This window comes from Strongylocentrotus purpuratus, unplaced genomic scaffold (genome assembly GCF_000002235.5).
Source record: "Strongylocentrotus purpuratus isolate Spur 01 unplaced genomic scaffold, Spur_5.0 spur5_scaffold_9, whole genome shotgun sequence".
In the NCBI taxonomy this organism is placed as follows: domain Eukaryota; kingdom Metazoa; phylum Echinodermata; class Echinoidea; order Camarodonta; family Strongylocentrotidae; genus Strongylocentrotus; species Strongylocentrotus purpuratus.
In genome coordinates this window covers 32,628,255-32,649,580 of record NW_022145615.1, presented here as the reverse complement: position 1 = coordinate 32,649,580, position 21,326 = coordinate 32,628,255, and the positions used below count along the sequence as shown (strand labels likewise).

Sequence of the window (21,326 nt, the reverse complement as noted above, 5' to 3'; positions counted from 1 at the left end):
TTCGGAGGAATATACAGTACTTATGTCTTGAATCAAGATAACAGGCAGCAGTAATGTGGGATTTTACTCAAAAAATACAATTTACATCCTGATTCCTCTTTCTGTTCATGCTATTATAATACTAGTGTTCAGCTGGGTTGTACATTTACTATGGAACATTTATCAGAAATAGAATAATTATGAATAAAAATGTAGCAATGGAAAGCTTATAAACCAATCATGTATCCCACATAACTTTAACCCAAGGAAAGACTGACAATTATTATCATTAACTTTTTACATTACCTGCCCTGCATGGACCATTAATCAGGTCGAATCCTGGGCTATTCTTATGTTATGATTCTTCTCAGCTGATTGTTCTCCTTTTCTTTGTATGTCTCTGTTATAATATCTCTGTTCCTTTATTGCTGAAGTATCAACAACATTTATTTTCTTTAGGAACAGGTGTGAAAGGGGATGGGGTGGGTAGGAGGGGGAGGGGCTTAGGGGTAAGGGGTTAGGGGGTGATCAGTATACATTTACATGGACGTGTAAAATAATATTGAATAACAAAAATGATAATTGCTTGTTTATAGTTAATGATTAAAACATGCAAAGCTAATCCTTGATAGCCTTAACCAGAGGAAAGACTGACAATAGTTGACTTTGTTTTAGGAGCAGGCCACTCTTTTATGGTTGACACATTGACACTTTACCATATTTTGTCAATCCCAAGTATCAAAGTGCTTTTGGAGAAAGATTTTTTTATATTTTTTACATGTCATCTCCAGGGTAGACTGACTGGTACTCTGTGGCATATTTCTAAATTGAATTATTGTCAGTACAGATTCATGTACCGGTAGATGTATTGGATTGTGTTTGCATTTATTTCCAACATACTCAAAAGTTACATTAAAATCATAGAGTTACATGTACAGTACATGTACTATATCATCCACAGTAATGAAACTAACAAAAAACGAATGTAGTCAAGGTTAGCCTTGATAAATTTTGAATAATGATTACCCCCAGTAAGGAACATTGAATTAAACAACCAGCATTTTTGTTAATAATCATCTACATGTACATGTGCATTATTTGATTAACTCAATTACCTCTTGACTTGAGAGTAGTGAATAAATGAAAATACTTATTACATGTATGTATCATTATCAGGAATGGTTCAACAATTTTTTAAGGGGGGGGGGGGGGTGATCAATTTACCTAAATAATGACAACCAATGGGAAAAGAAAGTTATTGAGCATTTAAAGAGGGGGGGGGGGGGGGGGTCCTCATATTCCTCCAAAATACTGTCAATGATCAAAAGCAAAAGATTTTATGGTGTACTGTTGCACTAACAAATCCATTGACAAACTACACAAAAAATGGAGGGGGGGGGGGGGGGGAGCCCGCACCCTTTGGCCTTCCTGGATCCGCCCCTGATAAATAGCCATCAAGTAGAGTTGTATCCTGTGTGTGATAGAGGTAGTACCAGTAGTTCATTCTGACACCTTCTGTTGCCGTGCACACACTCACCGGGCCAGGTACGGAAGGAAGTTATAACTTCCACCGGTCTTCTGACATTGATACCAATAACACTGGGAAAGAATAGGGGCTACCACCTAGTGCATATATATCACCTTGGAGTGCTTTATTTGTTATGAGAGGAAATGTAACTAGTAGTGTGTTCAATAGATTTACTTTAGATGAACTACAGTACATGGACATGACACAAAGCTGTCATTTGAGGAATTATGTGCAGTTATTCTAGAATCATACAATACATGTGGATCTCTTATTACATGCATATGAATTGTGTGGTTCACCTACATGTACTTGTAGGAATTTGATATCATTGTATGGTCATCCAGTAATCTCTGGATTACATCAAATAATGTAACAAAGCATTCAATTACAAAGCTTCTCAGTTGTGCCATATTACATTGGCATTTATATGATGAAATGAGCTCATCGTGACTGTTGCTTTATTAATTTTTACAGTAAAACTTGCTTTTAAAAGCCATCATTATAATTATAAAGACCATGCCACATCATATATAAAGACCACCTGTCTTCATATTTATGTTACAACTTTATTTTCCTTGAATAGCATTATTCAGAAACATTATTAAAGGAACAAGTTCATGTCAAACCCACCTGCCTACAAAGATCATCTTTCTTGTTGCCACTGATGGGTCTTTATACGCAAGTTCTCTGTAGTAGAAAAATATGAACTTGTACTAGCTGATCTGTGAAATTGGGAACTAAATACACATTCATGAACGATGTAGAACTCATTTGATTGTCTTGATGCAACATGATTCATAGTTAGTGGAACAGACAGTCTTCAAAGCCATTCATTCACATGATGTATGTCGACACATGCCACTTGCATCCTTCAACTTGTAGGCCGCATCCTTCAAGTTGTAGGCCTTCAGGCTGTAGGCAAACTTACAGGTACATGTAGGGATAAAATATAAATTGATATCCAGCAACAAACTTACACATATATGTGAGTCCTTTGGCAAGACGTTAATCTGCATTTGCCACTCTCCACCCAGGACCCGAGTGATGTAAATGGGCATCTGATAAGAAGAAATTCTTTGAATGATGGGGAATGCTAGGGTAATAATAATAATAATAATAATAAAGCGCTTTGAATCATTAGTATCAACTTTTATTAAGTATTTATTATAACATTTACTATGATTATTATTATTTTGGTAAGTTTACAGTGTACTGTAGGTAAATGTGCATTATTCATAAAGGTGTAACAGTATGTTTGTGGCTAGGTTGCTGTTGTTTTAGTGTGGTTTTTCTGCTCTGCATGCATGTTAGCACATTTACAATCATTCATCATGTCAGAAAGCAGCTGTCACTAACCGCAGCAAATCATTTTGGAAAAACTTCTCAAGGACCCATTCACATCGGGTGGAAATTATATAAAAAATACATGTACTGTCTGTTTGGTGCAAGACACGCTGACAATTCATCGAAAGTGGCATTCACACAGGAAAAATTGTTGCATAAAAAGCTACAACTGCTGAGTAATGATCAAAGAAAAATTCTATTAAGCTGAAGACCCTGACCCATGTGCCTAACATATGGTCATCCACAGTTACATGTGCATGTGCTTTTATGTAGGCCTACAATATCTTCAGCATGTTTTGCATTAGTTTGTTTATGTATGTTTAATTAATCTGAACAACCCATATCCTGTGTTATAAACAATATATACAAAATTGATGTAGTAATTAAATGACTAACCAGAATTTAAGATCAGCATTAAGAGTTAAAATGAAATAAAAATAAAAAAAATATTTGTTCCCTGTAGTCGAGATTTATGATCTTATTTCGCTACAGGGTAATTTTCATACCTTATGCCTGTGTGTATCAATCTGCAATTTCAATGCTATATGTAGGCCTTAATGCAGATGTAAGCATCTTTTTAATAATTTAAAGGGTTTTCACGTAGACTACAAGGTACTATGCGGAGCAGAAAAATTGCACATTGCTGCATTTGACCTTTAAACCTGGTCTGCTTTCCACAGCACTTGGTTAAATATCAAGGGCATTATGTGAACCAAAGTTCAGCTTGTGTTTTCTGCTGATCAGGCAGGCATCTGAAATCCATGCAGTATGTTTGATCATCATATTACCCTGATGATGATGTGATAATGAGGACCACAGTGACATTGGATATATGTCATAATTGAAGATGTACATGAAGGGGGAACAATGATCAGGATTAGGATGAGAATTTTAATCTGTATCCTTTGTACTGAACACAGTGTCTGTTTGAAGCCAGAAGGGCGGCGGCTCATATACTTGAACACAGAGTTTAAGATAAACTCCAGTTCTGGTAAAAAATAAGAAAATTAATTCTCACAGAATCAAACGAAACTTACACTGAATATTGAAGATTACAAATAAATGACATGTGCCAAACAATTTTGGAAGAAAATGTATACTGGCTGAGTAATGAGCATAGAAAGACAAGGAAATCAAGGTAGTACTAGCCCTGACACCATGTGTGTTGTCCCATATATAGCTTCCTGTGTACAGTGCTTGTTACTTTACCAAGACTCGGTCAAATTTATTATGATTTTGATGACTCCAGAACCTTGCAGTGCACACCAATACTTACATGCTACATGATCAACTGTTTCTGATCCTTTCCACACCTTTTCTTTCACAATGCAATCGCATTACCAGTACTAAAGTTTATCTTTAATGCTCTTTGGGCTCTGAACAGACAGTATAGTCTTTTGAGAGCCAGGAATAAATGAGGGAAGAGGTATTGGGCAATATGACACTGTAAAAGGCTTAAAGCAGAAACTGTTGTTACATGAAAGTTAAAAAACTCATGTTGATAAACTCTTCGTTGGCATGAAACTTTTGTGAATCTCAACTTTGTGGGGAATTCGCAAATGGTTCTTAAAAATATTTTACAGCAAGGCCTATGGCTAGTACATTAAGAAAAAAAATATATGAAGAATGAAATACATGTAATACCATACCAAAGACGCTGTAAACTGCATTTGATATTGCAGTGAAGCAGTAAATACTACTGAACCACAGGTTTATGGTTGCTATACAGCAGGAATTTTTCTCATTCTGTTTGAAGTCATGCAGAAAACCACAAGCATCATCGACTATTATCACTAAATGCAATTTCTTTCTCTCCCTTTTCTCTTCCTTTATGCAGTATTCAACTAGTAAGAGACCCAGCATCCAATTTAAAGGCAACAGCGGTGTAAGTATACAATAGGGACCATTGGTTTCCATGACGACTCGTTTCTCTGGCTTCCTGCTCTCCTCGTTCTTTACTTGTGCCTGCCTTCTCCATTCTTTACTTTCTCCCTCCTCCTCCATCCGCCCCCTTCATCTCTTATTTATTGCAAATCTCTTCTAGTGTTCAGTGGTTTTGCAAGCTACCTTTATCACTCCCTAAGTGATCTTGTATATTGCATTGTAATAAGATCAGGCCTTAAATTTCGTCATTTTTAGGGCAAGGCCAGTTTGGCCTCGAGTACCTCATATTTTTAAGGGCACCAAGGCCAAAATATTTTTACAAAAAGGGCATCGAGGCCAAAATATTTTACAAAAAGGGCATCGAGTATGAGGCCAAAAAAATTGATTCTATTTTTGTTAGATGTCATGTGTATTTTATGAAACTTGTGCAGGATCAATTTCCCATGACTTTTAGCACCAGCTTCTTCACAGAATGTATAGAGGTCTACGGTACATACAAACAAGCAGGCGCGTAGCCACGGGGGGGGGGGGCACGGGGGGCACGTGCCCCCCTAAAATTTTCAGGATCGGTTGAAATTTTGTAGACCCCTTTTTTTTACCTCGATCGATTACATGTATGTGCCCCCCCAAACACCAAACTCTGGCTACGCGCCTGCAAACAAGGCGGCGGCCCGCAAGCCTTAGATTTAGCAGCCAGGAGCAAGGGGCAATTTTTTTTTTAAGTTGCCCTTTGCCACGGGAATTTACCAGAGCAAGGGGCAATTTTCCAAAAACAGATAGGCCGCTTATCTAATCATAAGTTCAAAGAGAGTCTACAAATGTTAATTTCATAATGTGAATAGATCGAACGATCAATTTAATAACTTTTTAATCTTAACAATATGAACAGGAAAGATTGATTAAGAACATCAAACTTGCACATTAAACAGTATTTTAAAGTAACTAAAAATATTGATGAGCATATGAATAAATAAATTGTCAATTTCACAAACATCGAAAGTCAGAAGGACCTAAAATATTGGCAAGTTTACCGGGCCGGGTATTCCAAATCAAAATCGCACCTCACACACAAACCTTCCGCCACTCTCTCGGTAGTAGGAGCAAATTTGAAGAAATTATCTTTTTAACTGTTGTATAGAAAGGTCTACATAGGCCTAACTAATGAAATAAGATGTAAAAATGTCCTTATAGACATTCGACAGCTGAAAGTGACACGCTCAGCTCAGTTGCGTAACGTGCATTCACGAAACCAAAATCGTTCCTCGCACACACACTCTCGCCACTTTTGGTGGGAAGCTGTCGGGCTGGAAGTTTGCCAGCGAAACCGATGCACCCTCGGAATTTTACCGGGACTCGAAACGTTCGTCTTGGGAAGCTGGCGGGGTAGCTTTTTGAAGCGAGGTCGGCTGGTGGCAAAATGAGAGTAACTACGATCGAGAACATCGTAGGTGTTCTTAACTTATTAATAAGATAATTCTAAATTCTATTTGAGATAAAATAATAAACTAGGCCTACAAACAAACCTCGACAGATCTCTAATGACTATTTGAATGCTTGTTTATTTCTCCATTTGACGATTTGTTTTCTTGATCCTGGCCTTCGATTTGTACGTACGTGCGTGCGTCAACAGCATGCACCATATGCATATCATAGATCATGCGATCGCATAATATGAACGTACCGGTACGTACGTACGTGCGCTAGCGCATTGCCTATATAATAACAAAGGGCGCATTTTCACGGCACTTGCCCATTATTAAAGCACTAAAATACGAAGCTAGAAGAGAGCTCGTGGGCGGCAAACTGTTCGTGATTCGTGTATTTTTACTGTTCTGATAATTTATGGGCGCATTTTCACGGAAAACACTTGCGCCTTGCCGTCTAGTTTTAGATGATTATGGGCGCAATTGGTGGTTTTATGTGCGCAAATTTAAAATAAAAAGGGCACGTCCAGTTGGAAAAAAAGGCACGTCGGCCAGTTTGAAAAAAAGGGCACGGCCTTTTTGGCCGTGAATAGATCTTTTTTTGGGAGGGCACCGCGGCCAGTCATAGGGGCATCGACGGCCTGGCCGTCGATGGCCGTCGATTAATTTAAGGCCTGTAAGATCCATTGTTGGTGAGCTAGAATGTTGAATACTTTCCTCGGAAGAAGATGTTCATAAAGGATTCTAATTGCACTATGCTTCTGCTGTATTTTCAGTTTCATTGATGCTATGAATATTACTAGAAATAGAATTACTTGGGAAGAAAACTTCCGTTCATCTTAGAATTCCAGTCTTCTCTTTCTACCTTCTGCTTCTTTTTTTACCAACACGATTTCTTTCATCCTAATATCTTTAGATGCCTCAAAAATGAATCCTACATGTAGATAGAACTTTTTGTGTGCTTTCATATTTATGTATGATCTTTAACGACTGATGCTGGAGCGCCTTGAGGACCTTGCAAGGTCGATACGTGCGCTATATAAGAATCCAATATTATTATTATTATTATAAAAAGATCAGGAATCATTTCCTCTTGTAACCTGATACATTAAGTCATTAGATAAAACATCACTAGAGTGGGTAGAAATACATAGGATAAATATTCACAAAACGTAAATGTGAAACTAATTGTAATATTTAATTATTTATGGAGTTCTCAATACTGCACTAACGATTCTATTATCTTTAGTGCCTTATCATGGCAGCTCAGCTGCAGCCACAGTAATAATGTAAAACTTGGTACTAAGCACAGTACAGTGTAACTGCTCTTTATATATGGACACATTATTATTATATCGCTATATTCTCAACGCAAAAGAGAAAAAAATCATATGAAAAAGAGATCAATAAATGAAATGAAATTATACAACATAAATAGATAAAGTTGAAAAGGAATGCGAGTTGATTTTGAGTTGTTTAAAAGCTTGGTGGCAGAGAAGAGATTATACATTGTACATTGTATGTAATGAATTTTATCTGATCACTGTTTGAATTAAGTATTTTCAATGTACCAATTGTGTGTGAACCTTCAATTTCCGCTGTAGCCTCCCATAATACCATTGCAAGATGATTGTGAAGATAACCTCTTGTTTTGAACAAAACCATTCTCACCATTTCCCCCTGTATGCCTGGCAATGCTTTTATCTTCACTTCCTATAATACAGCTGGTCATTAACTCATTATGCAGTTTATCTATTTTAAAGGGGACATTCTACACAGCTGCCATACATTGTACATACATACACATACATGTATACCTGTACTATCCCTACTGCTACTGCATTTAAGTTTTTGCCCCCATAAGCCATAAATATTTACTTTAATTGATATCAAGTCCATTCCCTCTCTCAGTACGAAACTGCATTAGAGAGAGAAACAAAATAATATAATCCTATTTATTTTGATTCTTCACTTTATGTACATGTACTTTGTAAATGTAGGTAGAGATTAAAATACATGTATGTACATGTACTGTGAATGTCAAGTACTTGCACAAGGTATCAGTATCTACATGTACATGTAGGTATGAATATTCATAATTATTCTGACCATGTAACTTTACTCCCCGTCTTGCAACAAATTTAGCAGCAGAAATACCTTGAAAATATGGAATTTTGTTTTTATTTACAGTTGATGACATATGTATCAGATGAGATCAGTCACTGATATTTATGATGTTTGTAGACTATTCAATCATAAATATCATGTATTGAAAATTAAAATTAAAAGACAATCAAATTTGACATGTTCTTCAAAGCAAATCTGAGAACTGCCCAGTCGTGACTGCAAAGCTATATAATTGTATGTTTCATTGATTTATATCTCTAAGGCCATTTCAAGGCCTCAATGTTTTCTTTTCTGTATCTAAGTAGTAGAGACTACTGGGTCATTTTGCATTGTATTCAAATTGAATTTTGCTGTATAGTATAATGTTGGGCAAGATTTATGAATTTCCCCTACACAGTATTATATGATGTATTGTGGTATCACTTTTGTATCTATTGTTTTTGATAACCCATAGTTATAGTTTGTATGGAACAAGGCTACCTTATAAATCAATCAATCAACCAATAAAATAAATAAATGCATGAATAAATAGGTGATGAATGAATGAATACATAAATAAACAAATGAAAATGAATAAATCAATGAATAAACAAATAAATTAATAAGTAAAACTATGAAAATTTAATAGATTATAATTGAAAAACAAAATTTGTTAAAGAAGTAAGAAAGGGAGAGAATGATTTGCAATGTGGACCATAGAAACAACATTATGTGGAGTGTGGATATTAGAATTTATGAAATTTCTTTAATCTTACGCCTTTCAAGAAGAACAAATTTTTCATTCCAGGCTTGATGATAAATTTCATTTTTCATTTTCCTAACAGTTTTTTATAACACTACAGTCTATTGGGGAAAATGAGTACCTTATGGTAAAACTGGTCACTCAAAGATTTTTATTTTTTGAGGCACTTCATGATCATTTTGAAGTGCAATTTTTTTAGGGCATCAATATTGCACCATATCACGTAGGGTCATGCATCTCAGATTTAACATTGTTAAATAATCCCTTTAATGTGTGGATGTCCATGTAATGCTTCTCAATATAGTCGTTTATTGTTTTCATGTGACACTGAACTTTAAGTCGAGGTCTGAACTCTGTTATTGATTAATGAACATATATCACACATAGTCCGAACCTTGTCTCAGACTCCGAGATAACATGTATGGCACTGAATCAGCTGATGTGTTATTGCATGAAAGGTGTAGGCCTACTCATGGAAAATCGTGTTGAGACTGATAGGCTTGTGTAATTACTTTCAAGAAAAACATTTAATAAAACTTGGTTTGTTTAAAGTCCACATTGTTTAATCTAATGATGCAGTTTGTTGCATACTAGATTTAGTTTGAGAGATTGTTGAATGTTGAAAAATAATTTATTCTGTGGCCATGGTTTCACGAAAACCATAAAAAATGTGACTATTAGTTACCTGACATTCCGTTGAAACACATGTCAAGTATGCATTTCAATAGGATGTTGGCGAATTTGTACCTACAGTGATTTCTGGAGATAATGTCTTGCTTGGTAGCCTTTACAACATGTGATTTCAAATCTACAGTGTACATGTATGCATGTTTTAAATACTGAGTCTTGGCTCTAGGAGGTCTTTAATCTGCATGTTTCCTGTTGAAGTACTTATGAAAGCTTATGTGTTGACAGCTGTATGGAATAACAATTTTTTTTACCAACAAAAATATAAAAATAAAATATCTGGAGATAATTTGTATGGTTGTAAAGGCAGTTTACTTTTGGTTTACTGTTTAAACTCTTCAAATGCATATTCATCTTAAAATTGCCTAAATATTAATTTAATTACATTAAGGAAGGCATCAGCTGTTTTATGAATTAAATATAAGCAGTGTCATAAAAGTCTAGGTTGTATTGGACAATTAAATAATAGGTAGAGAATTTTGATGTAATTTTTTTTTAAAGAGAGATAACCAAGAATTTCTGGACATACACTGTACATAGCCAAACGTGATGACCACTCAGTGCTCGACACAAACAGGGACAAAGCCCAAAAATTTAAGTGCATACCGGTAGTTGCAAATATCCTTCATATTTCAAAATGTTAACAAGGGGCTCATGGGGCAGGCCCTAAAATTTTAAAATCCGCCTTGACCCTCCTACAAAGGGAGTCGGGTGTGGTGCCATGTCCGTTAGCGTTTGTAGCACATTGGTAATGTAGGTTCCATGTTGATCTTTTCTTGTTTAGGTGATTACATTCCCCAGCACAGAGGCCAAAGATGGAGAGAGAGAATTCAAATTTACCGTTCAGCCGTTGCAACAGACTAGCAGCTTTGAAAGCATACAGCACTATCGCAACAGGTAAGAACAATTGTTTATGTTTTGTATTTTAGACATAGTAGTTAAAGATAAACCTGAATTCTGGTCAAAAAAAAGAAAATTAATTCTCACAGAATCTAACAAAACTTACACTGAATGTTCAAGATTACAAATAAATGTCATGTGCCAAACAATTTTGGAAGAAAATGTATACTCGCTGAGTAATGAGCATAGAAAGATAAGGAAATCAAGGTAGTACTAGCCCCAACAGTGCCAACACCATTTGTGTTGTCCCATATACATCTTTCTGTGTACAGTGATTGTTACTTTACCAAAACTGAGCCTAATTGATGATGATTTTGATGACGCCAGAACCTTGCAGTACACACCAATACTTACATGCTTTATGATCAACTTTTTCTGATCCATTCCACACCTTTTCTTTCACAATGCAATCGCATTACCAGAACTCACCTTTATCTTTAAATCGTCTGAACTTGAACCCTTTTTTCAATGAAACTTGAAATGTGTATAGTCCAACCTGCCATAGTAAATGTCTGAATAAATATATATCTACTTGGCTAAAGAACACATATTTTATCGCCCTTAAACCCAATTTCTCTTTAACACTTGTAAATGAACCTGTACACATAGACCTCTGTCCTATATAAAAGAAAAACATAACGCTTATTTTGTCTCCCTTTAGCGGTCTTTACACAGGTTTGACTTTTTTAAAAGAAGTTATTATTGAATAATGTGTAGCTTCCATTTCACTTTGTTGCCTTTTAATGAAATTGTTAACTCTGACTTGGTTTGAAATACAAGTCTATTCCTGTGTAACAAAATACATTTATGTAAGTTTATATTTTTGTAATGAAATTTGAGTCTATTCCGTCATAAGAAAACACAACCCTGTTTCCTCTTAAAGAAATGCATGGTCCAGTATTGCCATGAAAGCAAGTTGTATGTGAATTTCCTTTGTCATGATGGATTTGAGAGCAGTTAGGGCTCGTCAGCAGATATGTTGTGCTAAACGGCCGCCGCAATAAAACCCACTTGGGTCTTTTAAATGCAAATGAATGGCAACTGCGGGCAACAAGGGTTCTGTGTGTATTCACTGAGCTCTGTATTACAAAATGAAAAATGTATCACACTTTACATCAGGTTTTGCCGCATCATATCTGAGCAAGGCTTTAATGACATATATATTTCTTGTAATATCTTAGTCGAGGAGAGCACAAGCTTGACTCTCTGGGTAGCATACAGACCAAGGTGACAGTGAGTGGCACAGACGATGTCTATCAGACCACTCAGAAGAAGATGAAGCTAGCAGACGAGGAGATGAAGAAAGTCAGGTAATTATTCAATGATATTGAGACAGTTGTTCTAGGCTTTATTTCGTCACAAGTATAGGGATAGGGTTAGGATTGGATTTTAGGTTAGGTGTAGGGTTAAGTGTAGTGTTGGGTTAGAGGTCAGGTTAGGTGTGGTGTTGGGTTAGAGGTTAGGTTACATGTAGGTGGACCCCTTCTCCCAGGAACAGTTGTCATACAAAAAAGTATCTCCTTGATGCATAATATTGATATTAGCATTTAGATTGGATTTTATTGCTTTCCACACTCATTGTACATTATTTTTACTGCAGAGACTATTCCAGACAATTACCTTTTATAGACTTGCGCATGCTAGTGTAATACAACAAAATTCATTCCAAGTTTTAATGACTGTTGACTAAATATCCAAGCATCAAATTTGAGTCTCTATGTTGCTAAAATTATTGTTGTTATTACTTCAGCAAGCAAAATTAAACATTTTTAAAGAAATTTGACTAAAGCTTATGTTCATGCTTTTTTTGTAAAGAGCTCTGCCTTCAAGGCTCTCTGCAGACAAATATTTCATATTAATTGTTGATTTTATCGTTTGTTTGTTTGCGTACAGCACAAAGGAGGTCAAACAGAACCAATTCCTACCGGGTCGCCGGGTCAAGCGGAAATCCATCTCGGCCCACGCCAAGAAAATCATCTCATCATCCAGTACCAGCAATCCCTCAGTATCTTCCAATTCCACTTCGTACTCTTCCACGTTATCGAGCTTTAACGCTTCCATGATGACCACGACGACCACCCAGTCATCGTCGTCCTCTCGGAACTCCAACTCGACTTCGACAGCCGCTTCATCCAAAAGTGCAATATCCGGCAGTAGAAGCAGCGGTGCCAAGACTAGTGGTGCTAGTAGTAAGGGGAGTGGAGGTGCCCCATCTACCCAGAAATCAGCAGTACATAATCGGTCCTATAGGTAAGCCCCCTCCTCCTCCTCATCCTACCAAAATTTCATTTGTCATGAGCCTAGTTCTTCACTATATGGATCAAAACCCAGACTGCCACTTTGTTTGGAGTACATGGTATACGTGTGACAAAAGTTGATTGTTGCAGGCCATTGTATATTCCATTCTGAGTGAACCAAAGCCTGTCATGGTTCTGGTTCAAAGCCAGCCATCCTGGTCAAGATTATTATCTGGTCGAGCACCCACTCCAGCATTGTGATTGATCAAACTTGGCAATTTACTAGCTTTTGAGGCAATAGATTAAAACAAAACTGCTGTTATCTGTATTTGCTGAACTGTTTCCAACCTAATAAATGTTAAACCAATTGGTTGTACAGTTAATGGTGTATACATGTGTTTGAGACATACTAAGCTTTGAAATCGCAAGGAAAATGTGCTCTTAATGTATCAAGAAATAGTTTAATTGATGTTTTTAGTTATGTTTTCAGACAACCAAAGCCCATAGTCTGGCCAAGAAAGCGAAACAAGCGTAGGCCAAATGGGGAAGTACTAAAATAAATCTTTAGTACGTTGCTTCTGCCTTCTTGAAGTCATGCCAATAGTGCATGAAGGTGTGCCCAGTGTATGGATACTTTCTCTCTCTAATGCAATGTGATTAGTCATTCAGTGTGTTTCTACGCAGACCTGGAAATTAACGGTTTCGTATACCTGCAATGGACCTGGAAAATAACAGGAATTTAATCTGTCTGTTTCTACAGAAGCGCATAAGCAGGCTTCACTTGATGTCAGGAAAGAGGGCCCTGTGCATACGCATAATAATGCATTGAGTCATGTGACCTAAACGTAAACACTTTTTAATGGATATGTTTCTACTCATGGTACGAAGAATTCCAGAAAAGTTTGGAACTTCACAGTATTTAAAATCTTGTAGAAACACCCCAGTTGACTTGGCACAGTGTAACCGATGTTCCAAAACATCATGCAAGAAACCATGATTAGGAGTGATAAGAAACTTGTGCATGTGCTCTCTATTTTGAAGAGCTGGCAACTGTTACAATTATGTGCACCAAACATACGCAAGTGCATGTACCTGTCTAGAACAAATGGTCTTGCCCTCATTTGTGAGTGAGTAATATTGACCTCAATATCTGATCATAGTCTACTAAGATGTAGAGAATTTATGGATACCAAAAATATTGGAGGAAATAAAAATAAAAAATCTCTCCTTGAATTCTGAGTTTAGCCATCTCTTTTGAATGCTCTTCCACTGAGGATCTGTTCACTAGAATCCCTAGAAACATTTAAAAAGAATCTAAAGTCAAATATGTTTGCATGTTATTTTAGTTAATTATATGTTGAATTTACATCTATGTATTTTTTTTCTTTCTCATTTCTCTATGTATCTCATTCTAATTCTATCCCTCTGTGCCTCAGAATAGTTTACTAGATCGATGGTGCATAATAAATGCTGTATTATTATTATTATTATAACAACTTTTGAGTTGTGAGCTTATAGATAAAACAGTACACTTGGACCAACATTTACATTTCATGACATCATTTTGAATTGTAAACGTTCTACGGTGACATTAATAGTGACCAATTCACATGAAAGACTTAATTAAACTTTGATATCTGATTGTTTTTTCAGGGATCGAGTAATACATTTATTAGCCCTAAGAGCATACAAGAAGCCTGAACTACTCCTGAGACTCCAGAAAGATGGCATCCCCTCCAAAGAGAAGAACCAACTAGGCACAGTTCTCCCACAGGTAAGAATGTTCATCAATTACAACTTAAAGCCCCTCTGCACTACTTATAGCTACTTGCGCCCTCTATACAGCCAACAATGCCTAGGCGGTACCCATAGATTCCCCATGATGCCCTTTTTCTAATGTTAATTGAGAGCTGATTTAATGAGATGCTGATTTGACCGCCTGCCAGTGACCTTGCAGGGAGGTCTAATGCCTTCTGGCCAAGCTAGTGCAGAGTGGCTTTAACCCATTGCCTACTGGAACCAGGTGGTTCTAGTATAAAGCCTATGGGAAATGACATTATTCAGCAGTCAGTGGGTTGAGCAGAGCTGCCAACCAGTACGATTTAATCCTATTTAGTATGACGTTTAGAAGTAAATACGACATAACGATTCTGCCCATTCTGTCCTGTAAAGTATCCTTCAAAGCATCTCGTATCAGTAATTTGGGGATGTTCAATGGTTCATCGAACACATCAGTCATGACGAAATCATGCCTATTCAACCAACGATGCATAAACAAAATTCTTCCTGTATGTAGGAACTGTAAGAGGCATTGATCTGTGTTGTTTTTTAAATACAATTTTGTCAGTAAAATACAACTTTTGGGATTAAAGAATTCAGTTTTTCAACTTCAGAGGTTGGCAGGTCTGGTTGAGTCTCATTCACACATGAAACAGTCATCAAATTACATGAACTAGGACTTTGAATATGTAATCCCTTTTGAAAATATGCACCGAACCATTAGTCCAAACAGTGAAAATAGGAAGCTTCCAGTGGGTACTATCATGACTATGTGAATATTTACCTCTTCCGTGCAATGGTGTGTTACCACATGCTGTACAAAGCTTTGATTAATGGACCATGAACGTTAAGGATGGCAACGAGCCAACTGATTGTAGATTCTTTATCATTTGTGATGGCAAATTATAGGTCATAAATTTTCTTCCCAGAATGTGTTTATAGTAAGAAGTAATAAGCTTTATGGAAAAGTAAAATATTAATACATGTACGAACTACTGGTAAATTATCGAAAAATATGTAAGCATTGAAATATTTTGTCATTTATGGAGATGAATTATTCCCATTACAAGGAATCCCTTTGTATGTTATCTCATTGTTTGACAGTCTCTACAGGTCATTAATCTTTTAGATCCTGTTCTGTTTAAAGGCGTTGTTTCTCATGCCAAAATAAATCAATAAATCAAATCAAATAAAAAAAAATACCTGGAATGCATGATTTCCAGGGACTTGCCTGATTTTGTTGTTGATTTTGAATTTGTAATATGCTGATCATCAGGACCAGATATTGATCCATTTGAAATGCTTCAAGTTTTTGTTAGCATTGTCATTAGTGCTTCCAGTTTTTTTACTTATTTTTTAATATGAATGAATGCCCAACTGCTATTTAAGCATTCAAATATGTTGTCATTTATGGAGATTAATTGTTCCCATTGTGAAGAATCCCTTTGTACAATGTCATCTCATTGTTTGACAGTCTCTGCAGTTCATTAATCTTTAGTTCCTTTTTTGTTTAAAGGGTTTGTTTTGCGTGCCAAAATACCTGGAATGTATAATTTCCAGGAATTTGCGTGATTTTTTTGTTGATTTTGAATTTGTAATATGCTGATCATCAGGATCAAATATTGATTCATTTGAAATGCTTCAAGTTTTTGTTAGCATTGTCATTAGTGTTTCCGTTTTTTAAACTTAATTGTTAATAGCAATTAAAGTCAAACTGCTAATGATGCAAATAAAGATGAAATGAATTGTTAAATCATGCATTTGCCTCACTCAAAATTTCAATTCATATTAGAAAAAAGAATCAATTCCTTTGATCTTAAAGATAATAATTTTTCTTTTAATAAAAAGGTATAACTTTTTGTTGTTTTGACAGTTCTTTATCCAGTTTGAAAGGAAAATGGGTCTCTACTATTATGAAAACACTGTCTGAGAGAATGGCATTTATTTCATGGAAATATGAATCATACAGCTGACTTGTGAAGTGTATTAAAACAGACCGCACTGCCAAATAGTAAACAATAGAACTGTCATCACATCAAAAACATAATTTCGGTGAATTAGCAAATTTTGCTAAGAAAAGAGGAACTTGATTCAATTTTTCATATTGATTCAGTCTGTGCAGTGTATTTACATTTGCTGTCAATGGGATGCATACATGTGTGTAATTTCCTGTACAAACCTAGTGCTTTTGAAGTGTCATTGAGAAAGAAGTGCAGTGCCATTTTCCCAGTAATGTACCACCATACATTGTGTTGAGTTCACTCAACGCTGACTTTAAAGTCTCGGTCTTCTCACGATTTTGTTGACAATGTAAAAAGTTGACAGAACATTTGTTTTACCCTACCAGTTCTTCGTTTGGATGTCATACAAGAAATGTTGGAACAAAGAATGAAATTCTTTTGTTAGAAGTCAGCTTGTTGATCCCAAATTTCAGTAATTTCTCTTTGAAATTGTTTCCTAAATTTGAGAGATAGGTACTTGATACTTCCCTTTCAGCTGTATAGAGATGATTACACATGTACCTACACTTGTACCAGTGTTAAAATTCCATCGTTATGGTTTGTGTATAATACAAATTGATATGACTCAAAATGTTCTTATGTGCATATACATCACCTTGTCTTCCATTGAAACTAGAGAGGGGGGGGGGGGGGTTGAATTAGGCCTATGTAAAACCATGTATTACTGATGACAGTATCTCAGTTTACAAGTGTCTGTGAAGAAACAAGTTTAATCTTGTCCAATCAATCCATTGTTCATGTGACAGGAAGGGCTAATGTGAATGTAACGTAGAGCTACTATGCATGAAGTTTAATAGCTTACAGTACGAAAGGAAATCCATCGGGAAAAGAACATGATGATTCAGACAGGGATGCTATGAGACACAAATGAGGAGATCTTCTTGCAGGAAACTTCTCCTTACAAACTTGAGATCATGATTCTAATCCACTTATGTGTATGCATGAGATTGAGTTTAATTATGATTTCCTTGTGATTTTATGATTGAGTAACTGTTTTCTCTCTAAAAGTCTGTTCAGACAAGTGCTGTGAGTTAGCGTTTAATTTCCTCTCCGTTCACACGGCCAGTTTATCCGTGCATGTACACGGTTATGAATTTTATCAAAAACAAAAACAGTATTTCAGCCATGTAAGACCAGTCCCCAATGCTGCAATGATTCGCAGTATTAACTTTTATATTACAATTGGACAATGAAAACCAGCATTGCACAAGCATCGGAACAAAGATTTTCTCTGGAAAGTTTGTACTGTAGTAGCTGTACTGCGCACGAAACCATCGCGCTCATGGGAAAGTCAGACCGCAATGATTGGCATTGACTAAAAGGAATTTTTACGAAACTTGTGTGAAGAAACGTCATGTACATGTAAAGAATCATCGTATAGCAGAAGGAGCATACAGAATAAAAGCAACATTTTATAAAGAACCAAATTTTGAAGAGGTCGTTTGACGTGACAACTGGTAAATCATCAGTGCCCTTTCATGATAAGCCTTGCCCAGTTACCATATACAATTTTGTACGATACAAAGTTCAGGCTACATGTAGAATGCGACCCTGATTCTTTATAAATTTTTTGTTCCAAATGATGCTCAAACAGGTGTTTTGCTATATGTTCAGATCAGGAAAAAGGTAATTACTTACTGTATAGCTAGTTATACAATCAATCCTGGTAGTCTAGAGGCAGGGTTACATTGCATTGTATTTCCTGTGTTGCGATATGATATCCAATGAGCGTGTAGACTTATGTCTGAAGTATAGGGATAGGATGACACTTGATAGACAAGGCTTAATGAATGGACAGGCTTCTCTCTATATAGGCCGAATAACCTTGTGTGTGTGGGTGTGGGAGGGTGTGTATGTTGGGAGTGTGATTAGAGTTTAATTGACATTTATCACTTAGATCTGAAAAATTATGTCTGGGACTAAACCTTCAAAGATGATTAGTTTTTTAACTAAGGTCAATTTATAGGATTGGGAGTAGACCACATAAATGACCGCAAGACCAACTCCCACTTTGCAAGTTTGCAGGCATAAAGCCCTGTCAGTCATAGTGTGTAACAAAGTGCCTGAACTTAAAGACTACATGGTGTAGTGCACCCCATAAACTCTGTACTCGGCTGCTCCTGACATAATTTGAGATCGTCGGGGCTACATGTAGGCTCTGCTAAAGACTGTATGGAATTGTGTTTACTGTAAGTGTCAAAGTAGAGTTTAAGCCTGCAGACTACATTTCCCTGGTAAATACATGTACATGTATAGACCTACCTGGTATTAAAATGGTATGTTCCCCAGCTCTTAGGTGTAGGAACCCCCCCCCCTCATTAATAATTTGCACGTTTAAATCTGTATGTTGTCTATCATGTGAGAGTAGACAAACCTCTTGAATTGTAAATGTCTGAATAGCTGTTTTTCCATACTTAGAAATCCTTTTACAAATCCTTTTATTGAGATGGGGGGAGGGGGGGGGGGGGGGAGGGGGAGGGGGAAGGGGGAAGGGGGAGGGGGGGGGGGAAGGGGGAAGGGGGAACCCTCTTCACCTGTAGCAAGAATAGATGTATAAATCATTTGATGATTCATTGAGATTGCCATTAAAACATGCAAGATGCAGATAACGAAGCTATCGCATTGCGCATTGAATCTAAAAATAAGTTAAATCTCGATTAAATGAGAGAACGGTACTTCACTGTACTTTACAGGCTTGTGTAGGAGTGTGAAAGCACAGTGCTGTACTCAAGAGAATCTTATCAAGCTCACAATGAGAGCAAAGATCGTTTTGCAAAACTACCTGCATGTACACGCTTTCGAGAGTCTGTTTTCGTAAGGAAATACTGGCCTTATCTCTCTAAAAAAAATGTGTAAAGGTCACCCGATAAGCTGGTCTTATACATGAAGTATGGAGTTCATTCCTAATGTGTGTACATCATGTACATGTTTAGATGTGTGTTCAAAGGTGAGAACAGCTGTTGCTGTTTGATACTAAAAATGTTGAGAAAGGATTGATTCCAGCCATCTGGTTTCATGAATATTTCTGATCAGAGAAATTAAGCTGCGATAATCTCAGAAAGTACTGTGGTGAAATCAATAAACTAGAAAATACACCAAACAAAAACACACTGGAAGGAAATCTCACTTTGTTATATGTAGCAATTTTTTTCCTTGGATCATATAAAACAGTGACAATTGCTAGCTGTTTCCCATGTCTGTCCTGCTAATGCCTCCACTGACAACTCTGTGTGCCCCTTTATCTTTCTCCCCTTTCATGACTTACTTTACAAATGTATATGTTTATATCCTTAACTGTACGTGTCGAAAACAATTTCTCCCTCTTTCTGTCTCGTCCCCCCCCCCCCCTCCCTCCCTCTGTTTTTCTTTCTATCTCCTTTTTTCTCACATCATCAATGTTGCGCTCTCTTTCCCCTCATTCTTCTATTTCATGACATTCCCTCACTCGCCCTTGCCGCAATCTTGTTTTGTTGCCTCTTCCAGCAGCGTCTCCCTGGTCTTCAAGTGTGCTTGGCTATTTCTCTGAAATCATAAGGCCATTTTATCTGCTGAGAACCAGAAGGGCAATAGTTCTAGATGTAATAGCTTATTACATGGAGTTAATGCCTTCTGGCTCTTTAGCAGAAGATCTCATCGTTGCACAAATGTACTCTCTTGGTCTCTACGTGCAGCCATTGATAACGATCTCTGCACACACAATTGTCATTAGAACCCAAGGCCCAAGGAATCGACTTTGACCTTACACGACCCGCTTCCGTTTCTCTCCCTTTCATCCCTCGAAAGGCGCTCATGGATCTGTTATTAATTGGAGGATTATAGCCTATGAGTAACTTCCACTACAAGTAGATGTTATCGAGTAGAGCTGTCACTTCGTTGCTGGCTTGAGCTTTCCCTTTGTAATGGTATAATCTCTCTCCTCGCTCGCACGTGCGATCTATATCTTGTTGTTACAATGAGAATATGAAACATGGCACCCTTTTTGCTGAGGTCTTGAAGAAAGGGCCGAGTTACACTTTAGGCCTATAGCAGGGGTGTTATTATTCTGTACACACTTTGCTGTGTAAGGAAATGATCAAATTTTCCAATTTGTAGTACCTGTACCATGTTAAATTGGGGAAAATTGTCAACAAATTTTCTTATGACAAGGAGAATGTCTTTTATATGTAGACATAATTTACATAGAGATCTTTCTGTCTCAAGTATATACTTCTTCCTTTTTGTGGCATTGTGTATGAGGCATTTATGAGGCAATTAGACTTTCAAAATTCCTGATAAGGGAATGGTTTCATTTGAGCTCCTGCTCACTCTGCAGTCTTGTCTCACCACCTTACAGAGATGTTCAATAAACTTGTGTCTCATCTTGTTCATACAGTCTCATCAGCGGTTTTAATCGGGGGGGGGGGGGGAGCTTCGCAGAAAGGGTGTCAGTGTTTGTAAACTGTCCACAATAGGAATTTCTATCCCTGTGTTGCATGGACTATGAGTTATGGGATTATATTGATTCTATTGACACATATGACACTTCCTTTCATTTTAATCTGCTTCAGTTCACACTATTGTCCTGTGAAATGTAGAGATATAGGCCACTTGCATTGTGTATGATAAATACTCTCTTTAGATTATCTAGACAATAGGATGTTTTATCTCTTTCACGACAATCATTCCACATGTTGT

The 21,326-nt window shown here is 36.8% G+C and overlaps 1 protein-coding gene across 1 annotated transcript in view; it reads left to right on the top strand.

The window, feature by feature from the left end:
- The window catches only part of LOC586975 (RNA polymerase II elongation factor ELL), a 48,823-nt gene that overhangs the window by 8,362 nt on the left and 19,135 nt on the right, over nucleotides 1-21,326 (top strand). Inside the window, exons 2-6 of the mRNA XM_030976582.1 lie at nucleotides 4,689-4,736; nucleotides 10,500-10,612; nucleotides 11,797-11,925; nucleotides 12,509-12,865; nucleotides 14,506-14,626. Coding sequence (XP_030832442.1) covers nucleotides 4,689-4,736; nucleotides 10,500-10,612; nucleotides 11,797-11,925; nucleotides 12,509-12,865; nucleotides 14,506-14,626 — 768 coding nt within the window. The remainder of the gene's footprint in view (nucleotides 1-4,688; nucleotides 4,737-10,499; nucleotides 10,613-11,796; nucleotides 11,926-12,508; nucleotides 12,866-14,505; nucleotides 14,627-21,326) is intronic.